The sequence below is a fragment of the Astatotilapia calliptera genome, chromosome 17 (genome assembly GCF_964374335.1).
Source record: "Astatotilapia calliptera chromosome 17, fAstCal68.1, whole genome shotgun sequence".
Lineage (NCBI taxonomy): Eukaryota > Metazoa > Chordata > Actinopteri > Cichliformes > Cichlidae > Astatotilapia > Astatotilapia calliptera.
The window spans coordinates 25,952,223-25,970,785 of NC_137438.1; the positions used below are offsets into that span (position 1 = coordinate 25,952,223).

Sequence of the window (18,563 nt, forward strand, 5' to 3'; positions counted from 1 at the left end):
TTTTAGCAGACACAGCCTTAGAGAATCAGCCAAGAAAGCATACTATCTGAAATCCAAAAGCACCTACACAGGCTATTATATGCCTTGGCACAAGAAGGCGTACTGCGTGTTTATTGCACATATTCTGTGACAACAAAGAGCAGAAGGCACTGTGGAGGAGAGAATATAGACTTGGGGAGAGAGTCTTGACAGCCTTTAATCAAGATGCTCTGAGCGGTCCTCACAGCGTTGTTGATGTTGACTAGTTGTTTGTCTCCAGTCGGGTTTTCTTGATGTACTTTCAACTTTTTCAAATCCATTTTTTAACATAGTAGCAAATCACAACAACAGTCATCTCAAGGCGCTTTATATTGTGAGTTAAAGACTCTACAACGATAGAGAGAAACCCCCAACAATCAAAAGACCCTCTTTGTTCAAGGACCTGGCGACAGTGGGAAGGAAAAACTCCCTTTTAGCAGGAATACACCTGCGGCAGAACTGGGGTCCCTACCTGCATCTAAACACTTCTTTTAAGGCAGGGCTTTGTTTCTTGAAAGATGAATTTGAAAAATGTAATAAAATAACCAAGAATTTAAGCATACAGCAACAACAAAAATGTTAATCTACTTAAGGGGGACAGTTTCTATTTTTAGTGAGTAAATAGAATCACTAGCATTTATTATAGATTGCAGTAATCGAATGCTGAGATTTGGGATCACAAGTACACATGCTATAAAGTAGTAGGGCAGTAAGCAAGGGGCTTAAGGAACCCTCAGGTGACCCAGACATACTTAAAGGAAATAAAAGGCAAACACCAGAATTATTCTATTCTAAGCACCCACCCGGGCCATTTTCTTATGAAGCTAAAATAATCTCAAATATTGGTTTGATGTCACTTGTGGAAGATAAACTGCACTAACCTCCATCATAGTGTACAGCCAAATAGCATCTGTCACTGTCTGCTATCCAGAAGATTTGGGGGGGGGTTAAAATAACTATTTCTTAGAACTGTTGGCTTATTTACAACCTATTTGGACTTCAGGCTGCTTCTTTCTTCAAATGTTGTGAATAAATGAAAAAAAAAAGCTGTTGTCCCATGTCTGACCTCTGACTACAGTGTGATGGGATAAATGTGGTCAAATTAGTTATTATCCTGAGTAGTCCATCGCTCTCATAACTGGCTTGATTGTGGCTCAGTGGATGTGATTATGTTCAGTTAGCAATTTCGTCAGCCACTCAACCATTTGCTCAGTTGCCTGGTCAACTGAAGAGTCTCAGTGGCTGAACCACTCAGCCAGTAAAGCAGCCATCCAGTAGCTGTAAGAAAAGTCCAGCCAAGAGGGCAGGCTTTCCCAAAATTCTGATGAATTCCAGATGAGAGCCCAGACACCCTGGCTTGAGAAGAGAACACACACACGAAAAAAAAGAAAAAAAAGAATTGAAAGTAGATGAGGAAGGGGGGGGGGACAAAAGAAAATTGAACACAGTGAAAGATGATCCTATGCACAAAGCCTATGAAGTGGAAAGGAGGGTTCTCATCCATCGTTGAGATGTTCATTTATGACTGAGAGACAGAACTCAGAAAGAAGAGAGTGTGTACTGATTTGTACGAGTGGATCTTGGTTGTGAGCATCAGCATGGCACAGTGGTGGACTTTACTCACTGTTGTTTACCTGTGCAGCTACTGTGCTGCCAGTCAGCACCACAGGAAAGGTATGTTGGCACACAAGCTCTGGTAATTAGGTCTAAATGCGCAATTATTAAGAGTCTGATTAGTGTCTCTCTATTATGAGATAAATGGCAATTTTATCACCATTGAGTATATTTGCATTCACAAATTATTCTGTTTTCATTTGTGGGATCATTTAAAATATTACTAGAAGACAGAGACAGAGTCAAATTGTGATGGCTGAGTCCTGGTACGAGTCTGTGGTTCCAGCTGTGAAAGAATGTGTTTATCCTCTTCAGTTAGCAGGAACATTGCAGTTTGCAGGACATCAGCAGATCGTTTTCCAGCGAAAAATGACTGGCCTGTTGTTACTGGATCTACTCACTGAGGAAATTCCTTTCTCATCACTCGCAGGCCTTGAAATCTGTAGACAAGTCACATGACGCTGAAGCCAGCAAAAACAAAGAAAGTTCAGAATTGTTTACATTTTTATACCATATCACCAAAATCCAGGAAATCATTTTTTAATCATTGTTTTATTAAAAGTTTGTAAGACTTTTTTCCCCCTTCAGCAATAAATCAAAAATCCAAAGTGACACTGTCAATAAAAAGTTTCTGAACATGCATTAATTGTCTGTGTTGTCAACAACTGCCCACTGCTGCTGAAAACAAGAGCAGAAAGAAAGTGAAGCTAATGTTCAGAAATGTTCCTGGAGTTGAGGGAAACGGCAGTTCTCTATTTACAATCTCACTGCAAGCAGCTCAGTTCACACTGGAGTGGATAGCACAGCATAGAATCAGTCCAGGACTGCTCTGTTTACATGTACAGGCCAGCAGCCGCTCTTTCAGTGATGAGGATGTGCACATTCAGGACAGTGAGGAGCGCTGATTTGGGCAGCCATCGCTGAATCAAAGAGAGAGCCTAAGAGTATATATTTCATCATTCATCATCTTACAACGATGTGGTTGTAGCCATTCAGCGCTCTGTGAATAGCACTCATGACAATCAGTCATTGGTCAGTTTGCAGTATGACACCAGTATGACAGTCTAACATTGTCATACATAGCTGAAAAGTATTCCCAAACTGGTTGGCAAGTACTGTCTTTAGGTTTGTGTCTGTAGGTGAAATCAACAGCGAAGAGAGTCCTGCACCAAAAATCTCTTTGTGATTTCTTTGGTGATTAGCAGAATTTGCAGTAAAGACATCGGATTGTCTGCAAACACTAGGCACAGCTTTTAACTTGAAAGTAAATGTTTCCTGCTTCTGTCTCACTTTTCACAGTTTCAGTACTGCTCGGCCAGCGTTGGTGAGTGTCAGGGACTTTCCATGCAAACTCTACAATCTCTGTCTGGCCTTCAGGTCTGGTTTGGTCTTCAACCAATTACTAAACCACCAACAAGCCAACAAGTTTTAGGAAGTAGTGAGCAACTGATCTGCGATCATTCTGTGAATGGTTAAACAAGTGGTCACCCGGTTTTGGACCCAGGGTTTTGAATTTTCAAGTTCAGAATTCTTTGTAGTTTTGAAGTTATGTGATCTTTGGATTAGGTTTCTGTTATTGTTAGTGTTTAATTTTTTTACTCATTAATTCCTTTGTGTTTACAAGTTTTGTCTTTCTAGCCTTGTTATTTGTTCCTTCAGTTGCTGTTAAAACAGTAACTTTAGGGTTGTTTTTAATTAGTTCCCCTTTTTCTGTTCCTCCTTCTGTCTCATCTCTGTTTGTCTTTGTCACCTTTGTCTTCATGTTCACTCCATCTTGTTGTCTGTCTTTACTTTAAGGGTTCTGTTTTTATTCATGTTGAGTGTAGCTTTTGTTCCTGTCCCTGTCCTCACTGATTCCCTGATTGGCTTCAGCTTGGTTTTGGTCCTCACCCGTCTCCTCTTCCTGCATTACCTTTTGTATATATGTTGTCTCAGTATTCCTTTGTCTTTTGTTGCATATAGTTGTGTGTTTCCTTAGCTTTGTGTTCTTTGTGTTGGATTCCCCAGCTAAATGCTTCGTTGACTAAAGGATTTTTGGACTTGACTTTGGACTTTCTGATTCTCTGAAATAAGAAGCATTGAAGCTGTTATTATTTAGACCTGTTTTCCTGTTTTGCTTCATCAGATCTACAAAACCTTTAGACACATAGCGGTTCATGACATGACTTCAACTTTAGTAGTTTAGCAGTTGCTGGTTGCAAACCCATCTCTTTAGTTGGAATAAGACAATAGAGCTATTGAACACTGGTACTGAGAATAGATACCCTCTCTACTTTTAAGATTAGGCCTAAAACTTTCCAATCTGATGAAGCTTAGTTACAGCTGGATCATGTGACCTTGAATAATCTCTTCTTGCAATAGGTTTTATAGGCCTCTTCACAACATTAGCATATTTTGAAAAACAATGTTAAAGGGCACTGTATGTAAACGTGACACCAACTAATCACAGAAGAAACTAACCAAGTGATGAGTTGGGAATGTGCCCAGGCTTGTGTGGGTTATTAAAGGCTAAGCTCACACCTCCATGAGGTGGAGTGTGGGTGATGGGGAACCAGGAGAAACTGCAACCTTTCTCCCATATCTCCAGTTGTCACTACTGTCCCCAGTATATATCAGCTTCCCTGGCACCACTGCATGACTTTATTGCAGCTGGGCTTTACTACTGCTGGCCTCACAGTTATTCGGAGTATTTATGATGATCTGTGTTTACATCATAAATGGTAGAATTTAAATCTCTCTCTCATTACAATACTGTCATGGATTGGGATTTTACAATTTTCTATTATTTGAAGATATAGTGAAATGTAGAAGATGGTCCATTGCAGGGAAGATTTCATTGTATCCTGTGTCCTTTTCACCCTCTTTTATCGTACGCTGGAGGGATCCAGACATTCATTTGGGGTTTTTTTTTCTGTTTTTGATTGTTTTTCCTTCTCTCTCTTTCTGTCTTCGTCAAGACATCCTTCCAGCCAGGAGTACCATTTAGCCCAGCTAATTAATGGATCTTTGTTGTTCCCTCATCTCCTTGCAAGCAGTTAGCGGGAGATTACAAGTTCCCTGCCTCTACATAATGACACTGGGGGGAAGCCTGCCCATCCAAACATTGATTGTTTGGAGCGCCGAAGGAGGGAGGGGAGCATGACGGGTGAATGGGCTTAGAACAAGCAGCAGGGAAAGCTGATATGTTGTGATAAAGGACATCAGCAGTATATTAAACATTCAAGCTGAAAATGAGAAAAAAGAAAAATTTGCTCATAAGAATGAATCACCTCGTGATGGTTTGTTCGCCTGCACGTTAGCCGACCCCTACCTCCCGACCCCCCACCCACCAAAAACAACTTCATGGAAAATCCAGCTCTAACATATATGGACAGCCTACCTTCACCAGCCTCCTCACTTACATGTGATAAAATCGTAGTGATTAAAGCTGAGATGTCACTTTCACATTCATAAATATTGCACATTAACGCGGCATAATCAAAGATTTTGCATAGCGGTTGGTAATCAAAAATGACTAAATATCATTATTTCTCCTTCACTATGATAAATTCCTGGATTTTATATGTTGTCACTGCAAAGTTCAGTACATTTTCTGCACCATTAATCATCTGTTGTTGTCTGCCCTTCACCAGCTGTGTCGAAATATTTCTTTCCCATTTACTTTATTATGCACTCTATTTGGTCATCCATTGGGGAATGTGAAATTCCACAGTGACATATTTTTGTTCATGCAGTTCCTCAAAGCTAAAATCCACAATGCAAAGATGACTGTCCTGCAGCTGTCCTGCAGTGAGGGCAGGCGCTAAATGACAATAATTTATTTATTGCTTGTAACAGAATGAACAATATCTTGAATATCTATCCTGCAGTGGCCTCAATTTCTCACATCTGTTATCTCTACCTGACCTTCACAACCACCTGTGCTCCTTCATTAGCTCCTTTCTACGTATATGTGCCCTTTTTCTTTGTTATTGGCCATATTGTCAGTCACAGTGTCTCAAACTTATAAGCTAGTTCATTTTCATTGTAATCTTTAAGCATGATTCATTTAGATATCCAGTGTGTGCCCCTACCTATCTTTCCTCTAAGTCAGTATCGCCCTCACAATATTGTGCTGGGAGAAATCGAACAATTTAATGGAATGACTAGAATTACTGTTATTGCCTGTGCACATATACACTAATGCAGCTCCAACTATAACAAGCTATAATATTTTTATTCCAAAGTGCTATTGGAGCTGCTATAAACATAAAACACACACTTTCCTACATGCCAAAGGACTATTGTAGTAGTAGCAGAGCCTTTTTATGTAAATTACAGATTATTAATTTTAGATGTAAATCAGCGCTGGGCTGGCCTCCAAGCTGTCATTTCCCCGCATCGCCTCAATCCTTTAACGATATAACCCTTGTTCTAATGAGCACCCTCGGGTGTTGTATTGTTTACTTTAGCAATGGCCCGCTGAAGCTACCGTATCTATTCGGTAACTAATATGTCTGCACAGGCATCGCTCCTCCACAATACCTGATGCATTTGGGAGCTGCATACTCAATGAGGAGTATACATTTTCACCTACAAGTTGTCATCCACTTAGAGTTGGATGTTAGTACTTGATCTGGGGAAATCTTCTCTCTACTTGTCTTTGGTGTTTGGGGGTTGGAACAACTGTGCATGTTGCATATTATATTGCTTCAGAGTCACTCTTCAACAAGTTCAAACTTCTCCATTAGAAGTGTTTGAACTTTTATTGATTTCTGACATTATGATGAGGGTCGTGAACAGCATTTCATCTGCATTTGGAATTTACAATAAGTACATATGTTTTGATCCTTGAAACCCAAATTCATATTATAGGAAAAGGTGGAGTTAGACAATGTTTATTTGAGATTTCACAACGTCTGGCTATGGCCCCTGACGGTGGGGCAGGTGGAAGGACTGAGGTAACATGCTAAAGATTACACAGATGTGCCAGATTTTTGGAACCCCAACATGGAAATGTGGAGCTACACATTTCTTTACATTGAGAGCAGTGGCTGTGCTGCGAAAGGGAGGCCAGAGCTGAGACTGGCAGTCGCCCAAGCAGGAAGCAGGTACATAGGGAGCTCTGCCAATTTGTGTGGCTTTGGCTGGCCTGACAATTGCTATAAAGCTAAATGTATCTGGCCAGCGATGCTGCAGGCAGTCAAGCTGATCATTACTGCAGAATTGGTGAAGCAGGAATCCATAGATGCCACTGTAGCAGAGAGGAAGGATGACATCCAAATTCACATGAATGCCAGTGTTTATATACTGTATACCTCATTAAGATCTCCGTGTGTTGGCTTACACGCTGAATGGAGTACTGGACGGCAACAGAATATGGGTAGCAATGGAAAAAGAGAGCTGAACAGCTGTAGAACCCTAGAGGAAGTTTTACCTTAATTCATTATACTGTGAAACCTCCTTCCTTTGCTTAGGCTGCTGCCCCCGCGACCCGGCCTCGGATAAAGCGGATGAAGATGGATGGATGGATGGATGGACCTCCTTCTGTGCAAATCAAATTTGATTTTCAGTTTCTTCTCCTGATGCTACATTAACAAAAATGGTTCTTGGAGAGATAACAGAGATACACAAAAAAGTTTTCAAAGTCTGGGCAGTATTCAAAGTTATATTATTACAAACAGACCCTGCACATTCTCGTGTGACTCTTAATCTTTCTTTATTATAATGCAAATGTGTTGCTAGATTAAGGAAGTTCACAAATCATTTCTTAGACACAGCTATGTTATTTAGACAATTTAGACCATAATGTTATTTTTCATTTTAGACCAGTGAACTAATTGACTCGATTTGTAACAAAAGTTGTAAAATGGGATTAACCATATCAGTTCTTGTGTAATTTAACTTACCCCAGCCCTTTCTCTCTGTTCCCCTTCCTTCTTGAGAGCCACTCTTCCACTGAGACCATTTCTGATCAGGCTTCAGTGATCGGCAGACAGATCAACTGAAGGACCTGATGAATCTCCTCTAGATCCTGTGCTAGGCTTCTGCTGGATTTTTCTTTCCAATTTCACATCTCTATAGAGCAGCTCACTCTGGTGGTCCAGAATTATGAACTCTGAAGTTTCATCACACTGTACAATGTGTATTTAAAAAGAATTTTAAAAACCTCTGAATTAGGGTAAAAACAAAATATTCCAAAATAGCCCCGTGCTTAATTGTTAGTACATCAGATACTTAGGAAAGTATGTGAGTAATGTTAGCTGCTGTCCACCTCTAGATGTGAGGTTTAGCCTCTTGTTATCACTTCCAGGAAAATATGGATTTTGCTCAATTTTATCACAGAAATGAGGCGGCAGCAGCAACTGTTTCTAGCTGAAAGTGAGGGGTTTCATTCCAGCCGTATCAGGACACCTCACATTACGAGATCCCCCGTCTGCTACACATATGGGCTGACACTTTGAAGCCTGACCAAATGAGGTCAGTTACACCTGCCCTTCCACGAGTCAATAAGCAGATATCGCACCTCTGGGGGCACCAGGCCGCTGGTGCTTGTAGCAACTGTGGCTCAGGTCAAAGACCAGTTGATCTCTTCACAGCTGGAGCCCAAGTCTCAACCACATACATAATATTTGAACAGTAATGAATATGTGTTTACTCAACCTCTGGCCCTCCCGCATAAATGTCACAATAAATAATGTCCTGCCTTAATTTTTGAAAAGGGAGATTCTATAATCCAATTTTTTCTTCTTGTGTGTTCTAGTGCTGTACCCATCTGCATACAGGATAAAACGGGGAACATATTCACTGATCAACCCCACATTCCAGCACTCGGTGGAGGACATCAAGCTGCTTTTTGAGGTCAGTTAAGTTCTTGCGGCCCCGAAATAGTTCATGAGCTAGTGTTTCTTTAATGGAAACCAGTATGCTTAGAATGTGCACAAGACTTCTAAAAATAACACATTTGTGGCCTCACCCTGCTGATTAGAACAAAACACTGTGTACTGCTGCTGTGCTCCTAATCATTAGCAGGAATGTGAGATATTTTGGTGACATTGATGAAAAAGATATTTTACTTTCTTATGCCATCTTAGGCTCATTTCAAAATATTTAGATGATTAGGCTCTTTGGAACAGATTGAAATAGCCGTTAACAGGACGTGACCTTGCTAGCAACTCCATTTTTCAGTTAGCTGCTTATATATGTGAATGTGAATTTAGTGGATGCCTATCTATCTCCCAGATTCTGCTGGGTGGAATGCAGATACAAGGTGATGGACACACCCTGCTGATTCCAGATGAGGAGTTGGCCTCCCTGAGAAGTGTGGAAAAGCTGGAAGTCATCTGTGAGGAAGTACTGCCTAAAAGGCTCTCCGACATCAGGCGTCTGACGGCCGAGCTCACCCAGCGGCGCCAACCTCTGAGCTGGCAGGACTTTGAGAGGACAGTGCTGACGTTAGTGTACACCACTCAGACCCTGGCTCGTATCACCAACAAGCACCAGAAAGAGATATGGACCGACACCCTAATCCAGCTGTTCCAAGCTCTTCAAAAGGATCTCAAACCCTTTTGAGGAAAGAAGTTGTCCATATTTTTTTCAGTAGTGGAGATGCCGTTTATCCATGCCATTTCCAGTGTCCTGCAAAGTTTAAAAACAAATTAGATTATTATATTGCTTTTTATATGAAACTATTTGTATATACAAATACAAATATCAAAAAATGTATATAAAATTATATAAGCAATTAAATTTTTTACCAAAAAATGTAACTAAACTCAGGGTCCAAACTCACTTTTATCAGCGCTTTCAAACTTGACTTCCAGTCTTATCTGACTGGGCTAATTCCAATTAAGAGCTCAAACCACAAACTCCTGAAAAGTTATATCATGTGCTTCTGTTTTGTTTTGTTACCCTATGTGAGGTAAATAATAAAATTTTAATTCTCAAAAGATCAGCGTATCTTACTTTTCTATAAACTTATTTAAGCACAAGTTTAGATCAAGCAGACCTCAAGGTCCCAGTACATCAGCTCATAGCTGAGCTGTCAGATGATATGGGCTTGCAGAGATCGGCTGCTCTCACTTTCCTGGATTTTGTTTCTGATCATGTAAATCCACGGCATCAAATGAGACTCAACCTTCAGCAAAGCGAAGTGGTCATGGCTGAAGTCCCTTTTCTTTTAGCTATCAACTCGAAATGTAATGATCATCAAAGACGGTTTGTTATCATTTTGCAGCAAAATCAGTGTATAGTCTATCCCTACAGTCACACCAGGTATTTTAGACATGTTTCAATGTCCAAAATTACTATGCATTGACCCACCCCCTGAGTCTAGAATTCCCCCAAACTATTTTAGAGTGATTTACAGAGTAATTAATCATAATCTGCAGCAGTTTGAGTCACAAATATTCTCACAATATAGGCTATTTAGGCTAACTAGATTCCACCTACACATGATTAATTTAATATCATAATACAATGACATTGTAACAAACCATCAGTCTAATATCCAAAATATAAGGTTTAAACCAAAAAAGCCAAGCATACTAATAAAGGTAAACCATTAACTACTATTAAATCTGTTTTTGAGCTAAATAATGAATTACTATCACGTTTCTTAATGAACTAGTTCTGTTTTGTTACTGCATCAGTTGTGTTACGTCTCAGCTCCCGAGTGTGTGTTTGTTTTACGCTCACTAATGCATTATTTCTGAGCCCACTTATTTGTACATCGTGAAGAAATCAAATTAAATCAACAATGCTTTTGAGCCCCGCATATGCATACAAGCCAGAGGATGGCCTCATTAATCAAGTGCGTCCCGGTGTGCTCAAATAAACTTCTCAAACTTAGTTTAATGAAAATACATCACATAAGTACACACATACGCGCAATTACCTCAAAGTTTTTCCTTCTGATTTTTCTGATTATACTGATCTTTGACCTACTTTCAAAAAAAATACTAAATCAAAGTGGTACATTAGTTTGACAACTCCATGGGAAGTCACCTCAAGCCCCCTGCCATGCCTGTGTACATGTTTGATGCCATCAGATAACTTTAGAAGGCGTAAGATGCTTTGCTCTGTCTGGAAAAGATTGCTCAGCTCATTTGATTTGCCACTAAAAGCCCTTTGAATAAAACCCACGGATTTATACTTAAGAGTCTGTGTACATCAATACGCTTGATTGCATTTCTGCAGTCTGTAAAATATCTGATGGATATGTGCTTCAGAGCTACCCATCTCCCCATTCATTATGGGAAATAGGTACTTAAGCTTTTGTGCAGTTCACTCATCAAGAAGGGGATAGAAAGCAGATATCTGGTTTGTGTTGTTTTCCCTCCAGAGTTGATTAGTTTTACATTTGCTTACACCTTACAGTATTTTGCTCAATTCATACTTTTATGTAACCGTGGAAATGTTCGTCACTCCCTGTCACCCAGATCGCATCTTCAGTTGCAGCTTCTGTAACTGTATACGTTAATCGCAGCATTTTCAGTGTCTTTCTCAGCATGTCAGCATTCATTGGCACTGACTAGAGGGGGCTGATTAATGAGGAAGTCAGGAAGACTGCAGCAAGGAATTTCCTTCCAAGGCGACGGATCAGCCTTCACCCTCGGCACCACTCTAACTATAATAGTGACCGATGAGTCTTGCATTTGACACGGCTTGTTTTTTGAACTCACTTTGTCAGTTTACGTTGTTTAATGCAGATGTTATAATTTTCAAGCAGATTCCATGTTGCCAGTGACTTTCCAGACTGACTTAGAGAGGAATTGTGAGATTGTGGAATATTTGCCGAGCCTCTAATTAAATTTTGCTCTGTTATCACATTCAATATACAAAATATCGGGGACATGACGTTCCATTTGTGCAATCTAATCCTTAATTGTCATAAAGTTTTAAAATGATCTCACAAAGTGCTCTGCTAGGCTTCATTTCCTTCCCCTTTCTCTGTGATTGTGGTGCAGATTTAATAAGAAAAATCAGGCTTTTGCGTGGATTATTGACTTATCAGTCTGCTTCATGAAAAATGAGTCTGCAATATTTTATTCATTTAGAGTATTATCCCTAAATGTCAAGTGGAGCCCTCTGCATGTTGAGAGAGCATCACCAAGTGGCTGCTGACAGAACTGCTCTCCTCATCTGATACTGCATGTCTCTAAAGTGTCCATAACGCCCGTATCATGTCTTCATATAGGATCATTTAGGATATTTCTATACAATCACAGCTTAATATACAAATATCTGGTGTATCATTTCTCATGTTTTAACAGAAGCTGTTTCATGTCTACAGGACATAGGATGCTGTTTAGTATAGTTTGTTCAAGCCAAAACTGATGAAAGGGTTGTAGCATAGATGTGTTCTAAAGGAATTTAAAATTGTTTCCTATTGCCGATACATTTTCAGAAATAGCATAATGAAATCCAGTGAATCCAGTGAGTATGTCAACATTTCAACTACAGTCTTTCCTAAAATAAAGCAGAATATAACTGGATGGATGGATAGATGGTATAAAATCTTTTTGGATTTTTTAAATTATTATTGCCTCAAGATGCTCACTAGGTGGCAGCATTTCCAATCTGTTCCCCCAGATCTTGGCTCGTGGTATCTGTCACGATGTTTCCTTTTGTTGTTGACTTGTGCAGCAGATATAATGAGGAGTAATGAGTAAAAAGGGAGAACTGAACTATATAATGAAAGCAGCAGCATATCTTGTACTCTCACTTCCTCTTACTCTACAGTCAGTGTTTTGTTATGCATGCTGTAAGGCTTCTCGAAGAGTTCTCGTATGCATTACAATACATCTTTTTATGTTGACACAAAGTGCGGGAGACAGAAAACGACAGCATGGCATTTCTAATTAGATTTATTTTTCTTTGGAGGACGTGTTTTTGTTGGAGTTCGCTTAATTAGAGCTGAATCTCATCATAACTGGAATGTGTCTTTCCTGGTAGAACTATCCTCTGATCACCTCCAGATGAATACCCAGTTGTTTTAACTCAAGCTTATCAGCTGCATATGTTTCCCCGCAGCTGTCAGGCATATTTTCATGCTTCAAGTCCGCAAACAGAGCGAGATGGGACTTTACAATGTGTCACATGTATACCCACCGTGCTTTCTCCATCAACTTAAACAACTCAATACCTGAAATGAAAATAAATAAATAAATAAATAAAACAGCGATTCAGGATTTTCTAAATCTACATAAATTAATACCATTTGTTCTTCTTTGAAAAACAGTCCAAACAATCTTTGACATGTTATGTTCACGAAGACATTTTTTTAAAGCAAACAGATTTTATTTGTTGTGCAACAAATTGTCATCCCAAGTGGGAGTAAAAAACACAGTGTGAGCATCCAGATGTAAGACTGCATGACGGGTGGTGATTTGTGGGCTCTGAGGTCATCAGCATCTGCCCATGAGCCCCTGTCATGCCAGTGTCATCGTCCCTTTTTTATGGCTAATAGTAGTTAGATCAGCTCCACCCTGCATTGCCTCGAGTCCAAGTTTAAGGCTATGATAGTGCAGCTTCTAAGGATTTAGTATTATAGCAGCTTGTCAACTGAAACCACGAATCTGGAAATAGGTTTGGGGCATTCTTGCAACCCTGTTATTCTCATGCGGCTAATGTTGCTGAGCATAGCGGAAAGATGGCGCCAGGGATAGATAGATGGATAGACAGAGGTAGGCTGCTTTATTAAGAGATACCTCACTGAGTAGGAGAGCCAATTACACTGCATGGGTGAGAGCAGGCAGCCTGCTCAAAACCTCCTGCTTGCTCCAGCTTCCAGTAATGAGCACAGTTTTCCACAAAATCATCACAACAGCTGGGAGAGCGTAACAAAGAAACAATGCTGCGTGGATAATCGCTGTCCTGATACATTTGGATGTAGAATTGAAACCTTTTAAAAACAAAATGGTGTTTCAGTATTCTGGTCCACAGCGTTTTATCTTATCATGTCCTTCCAATCATGAGGATCTGCCACTAAGAGCTTGCAAAGCCTTTTTAGTTGTGGGATACATTTCAGCTTTCCCACCAAATATTTTCTTGGGCATCGCGGAATCTTTGATAAGGAAATGGGAGAAAGTTGGCGGGCCTAGAGATAGAGGCTAATGCTCGCTTATCAGCCGCTGTAATGAAGAGGTCTGAGATTCACACGGGAGTTGTGGTATGCTGTGTTTCAACATGGCTCCCCAAGTCACTAATTTGATTCAGCACGGTGCAGCCCCGTCACAGGTGGAGCAGTCTCAAAGGGACTCTTCCGATGGCTCATGAGACACTAAGACTGCTGCTGTATGTGGATGAGGTCTTAGACTCTCCTGAAATATTTGTGATTTGGAGGATTTTCGCATTAACAGTTACATTTAACGATAAGTATAAGTATGATGAGCTATAAAGGAGGCCAGTCACCTTACTCTTATCTGTATAAAGCTGTTTGCAATTTAACCTAGCCTTTAGATTTTAAACCAAAAACACTTTCAGCACTTTCATCCAACAGAAGTAATTCAGATTAACACCAGTGTTACATCATATATGATACATGTGTAATGGGATAATATGTCAAGCTGTGTTCAGAGTCAGTTTCACTCCACCAAAGAACCCAGAAAAACCTGCTAAAGCCCAAAACAGTAGCTAGTAGAATTCACCACAAATGTGAAATAGTCCTCTCTTTTCTTCTAGCGTCAAAACCACTTGGTCGAGCTCCAAGACAGCAGTAAATTCACATTTTAAATCGTCACCCGGCTGGAAATGTTGGTCATGACAAATGGCTTTTTCCATTTCATGTCCTCCACACAGCTCCTTGTCTCAACATCATAGGATTAAGGGGCTCTTTTAACAGGAGAAAAATAATAATAGAAGAACGTATTTTTGATGTAATGTGTTTCAGGTGAAACATATTACAACTGCCCTTCATTGCGAACTTGCTGATTATATTCTATGGATTCTCAAAAATATGACCCCACTAATGAAATGTGATTGCAAAGGAAACAGAGGGTGAGACCTAAAATAAGTGGGGCTTAAAGCGCTCTTTGACCCTAGCCACCCAGCAAAAGTCCTCTAATTTACATCACTTTCCTCTGATTCGTTGTAATGAAATCCTGTACATTTGTGCTCTACAGCCGCATGAGCAGGCATGCTTTCAACACAGAGTGTCATTAAAGGTTTTATAGCACTCTAACGTGCAGAACTGTAGGCCTGCCCCCAAATTCCTCTTAATTGATAAGATCTGCAAGTTTTAAAACTTTGTTGATTTTTTTGAACTAACTGTAGCACAAAGTTAGACACGTGGCACGGCCCTGGAGCCTGTAGTAGCCAGGCAAGGCTTAAACGGTGGACTCACGGGTGCAATCTGTCAAGTAAACACAGTTAAATGTGTTTTCTTTCAGATTTTCCAAAATTTATTTTTGTTTATACTCAGCCTCCCTTCCGTTGAACTCAGCGCATAGTGGTAAATAATATGGCCACAGCAGGTGTCCAGGAACCGTGACTATAAATTAATTCAGTTCAATAAAGTTTGACTCACATTTTCCTGTTTAAAGGAGAATTAATGATTAATTGAGTTGATCAGTCATTTGGTCTGATTGTTTTAATGCCACCCATCCTAGTTTGCTTTTCCTGGACTTTCTGCTTCAGCATAAACACTTTGAGGAAGCACATGTCAGAGAGCAGGATAGAAGGGTTTGTTTCTTACAGAACAAACACTTTGTGTGTGTGTGTGTGTGTGTGTGTGTGTGTGTGTGTGTGTGTGTGTGTGTGTGTGTGTGTGTGTGTGTGTGTGTGTGTGTGTGTGTGTGTGTGTGGACAGCTCATCAGCAGCCGCCTGCCTGCCCCATTATGTGTTTGGTGTCAAACTGACTGTGAAGAGGTGTACAGCCCCCGTGGGAGTCATATACCAAAGTTAACAATTTGCTTACACTCTCATTTCTCTTCACATCTGATTTGTATATCATCTGTGTACACTCTCGTGGCATAATAAACTGTGCTGGTAAATGTTTTTGTCCTCAAGCTGACCTCAGAAGAAAGGCCGTTGCTTTGAACCCCCACACCATGCAAACTTTTAGAAGAGGCATTGTTTTCCTCTTCAGAAAGGAAACATCTTTAGGAGGAACAAATGATTAAAAAAAAAAAGATATAAAACAATGATTCACTGACCTCAGTTGAATTTTTATAGCAATTCAATTTAAAGAAACAGATGTGTGTTTAGTCGCAAAGTGGCTCAACAGATGCTTTCAGTTTGGACAACAAAGCTCCACTCACTGCACAGACATTCCCTCTGACACGTGGGACGGTATTCTCATTGCGTTTTCCTTCTCCCCATAATCTGACTTCATTCAAATTCTTTTGTAAAATCAGATATTCTGAACTTTTAACTTGGACATGCGGGATCTTCTCTTTCAGAAAAGCTATGATTGATGTTTTATGCACAAAGAATGTGTTACTTGTTTCAGTATGCAAGAAAATCACTCCAGTCGTCTGCCCCTGCAACAAATTTAGCAGTTTTCACTCAGGAAATCCTTGTCTGGTATCTGTGCCAGGAAAGCATAAAGAAGTGTGCTGACTCCAGTATATATGAACTACAAACATAAGCTTTTCATCTGTATTTTATAATAAAAAATTTAAAAAGCATAAGGATTAAACTGTGTTAGCGGACTACACAGCCAATGCACATGTTATGGTTTGTTTTCATTATTGACCTCATAATCAATGATTTCATTTAGATTCTTTGTCATATAGTCCATGACTTCTTAGTATGCCGGGAGCAATGCCTCTTATATGAAGAACTACATGAGATAATCTGCCAATATAACTCCTGCTATTATAATAATTATGCAGTTCTTGGTTTGAGGACAGCGTGCCTGTAAATAACACTGCAATCCATTTGAGTTAATTAAATATACACTTTGTACTAAGTCAATAATGCTGCGGCTGCTGTAATGTTGGTTACTGTCGTGCTCTGTCAATACGTCTTCACTGTTTTATCTCCTGCAACTTGGCAAATTTACAGGAAGAGCGCACAGTGTTACATACTGTTATCTTGTTTCCTCTGTGTACACGAATGAGGACATTTAAATTGTAAGATTAATATTGTAACCATTATAGAAGTAATGCAAACCCATCCACTAAACATTGGGAATATACAGGAAAATGTAGGGATATACAAATAAATTGCATCATCATCTTCCTTTGGCCACTGTTTAAAGGATCACCACCGTGGATCATCTGCCTCTATATCATCGCTCTTCTGTCACACCAACCCTCAGCATGTCCTCCTCCTCTCCAACCTCTTCTGTGGTGTTCCTGTTTTTCTCCTGCCTGGCAGTTCCATCTTCAACATCTTGATTATTGATTTCATCTGGCAAACATTTTACCTCTGGTGCCCTTTGTGACGCAACACTCCCTTTTTTTCCAGGCTTGGGACCAGCACGAGGAGTACACTGGCTTGTGGCCCACCCATAGCTGGGTTGTCATCATCATCATCATTGCTGTCATCATCAAGGACGACTGCTCTGCTTCCACATTTATGTGTGCACATGATTGACTTTTTGTATTAAGGCAGCATTTAAACTTTAATACTCTGGCACACTAAATCTTCCCTTCTCCTTTCGTATGTTTCAGTTTTCCAGCTTAATTTTCTTCACTTGTTTTCAATTTCACTCTAATATGATTTACTTATGTTGATCAAAATCTATAGACTGTACTTAAAGGATGGATGTAGCCACGATGACATTATCGGCTAGTCTGTGGACTCTGCATTTTAAAGTTTCATATTAGCATCTGTGTGTCATGGCTACTGAACGGACCCACGCGCAGACAGTTCTTTCAAGGAAACAAAAAGGGGATTTATTTACAATAGGGATCACCTTAGTGCAAAATATATGTACAGTGAGTTGGGAGGGGGTCCAGGGCTCCAGGGAGAGAAGGGGGGGGGGGAATCCACACACACGCTTCCTCTTCCACTCAGTCACCGCCACCGCTCCTCCGCACACACGCACTCCTCTTCAGCCGCACTCGCTCCAACACTCCACACACTGCCCCACTTGGACAGGTCCGGTGATTCGGTCCAGAATCTACAGACAGAAGGTCAAAGGTTAGTTCCACAACATAAAACACATGTAAGCGATTCTTCTTTGAATAAGCCGCGAGCACGAACTCAGGTGGTTCGACGTTCCAGCGGTGAGCTGCTCTGTGCCACTGCCTTAAATAGCAGCTGGGGAAATCAGCCAGATCAGCCGCAGGTGGACACCATCACACGGGTGCGTGGGCCAAGAGTGAGAGCCCGTAATGAGCTCCACCCAGGCAGAGAGGAGGAGGAGAGACAAAAAACCAAAACTAACAACAACAAAACCTGTAGCCAGCGTGGGCCAACCAGAGAGACACGGGGACCGTGACACTGTGGGTGCCAAAAGTGAACAAACATGGACAATTGAGTGGGCTACTAAGTTATTGGTTAGCACTAGTATGCTTGTTTGGTCAGTTTTCACATTTCTTATAAATTGGGAAATTAAAAGTAGCAAGAAAAACCATGTTTAGTTTTGGCTAACAGCACTAAAAACCTGCTTTTTAGTGTAATTAAGGTGGGCATTTTAACAGCGAGCCAGCAGAGGGTAACTTGAGCAGGGGTAGCGCACAGGCAGTACACGGGGAGTCACAGACTGGCCGACTTACCTGCAGAGAATGTTTGTTTTCAGACGGAGGCAGTGTCAGAAATATGTGGTACAACTGGCCTGTGGGCTGATGGACCAACCACAGCAGAGAGGAGGGAATTTATAACATACAAACAGCTGAAGTAAAACTGAGTGAAAACAATGAAAACCGCCCGCTGCTGCTACTGCCTGTGCTCTGTTTTTTTTAGTCTTGAACGATTCTTCAATGCTTCTCCCATTCCTGGTCAACTCTGCTGTACCTCCATTCCCTGTTCTGGCCAACTTGTCAACCAGCCCTCAAGG

The 18,563-nt window shown here is 40.6% G+C and overlaps 1 protein-coding gene and 1 long non-coding RNA gene across 2 annotated transcripts; one reads left to right on the forward strand and one right to left on the reverse strand.

The window, feature by feature from the left end:
• The first annotated feature begins 1,468 nt into the window (after positions 1-1,468).
• fam180a (family with sequence similarity 180 member A) lies at positions 1,469-9,560 on the forward strand. Its single transcript, XM_026148206.2, has 3 exons — positions 1,469-1,692; positions 8,375-8,472; positions 8,854-9,560. Exons 1-3 carry the CDS (start codon positions 1,617-1,619, stop codon positions 9,181-9,183), a joined length of 504 nt encoding a protein of 167 aa, XP_026003991.1. The 5' UTR covers positions 1,469-1,616; the 3' UTR covers positions 9,184-9,560.
• Positions 9,561-17,434: 7,874 nt separating this feature from the next.
• On the reverse strand, positions 17,435-17,873 carry LOC145421502 (uncharacterized). Its single transcript, XR_013902879.1, has 2 exons — positions 17,768-17,873; positions 17,435-17,684 (listed from the first exon to the last, which is right to left on the reverse strand). It is a non-coding gene; the product is annotated as an uncharacterized LOC145421502 (long non-coding RNA).
• Between the last annotated feature and the right edge of the window lie 690 nt (positions 17,874-18,563).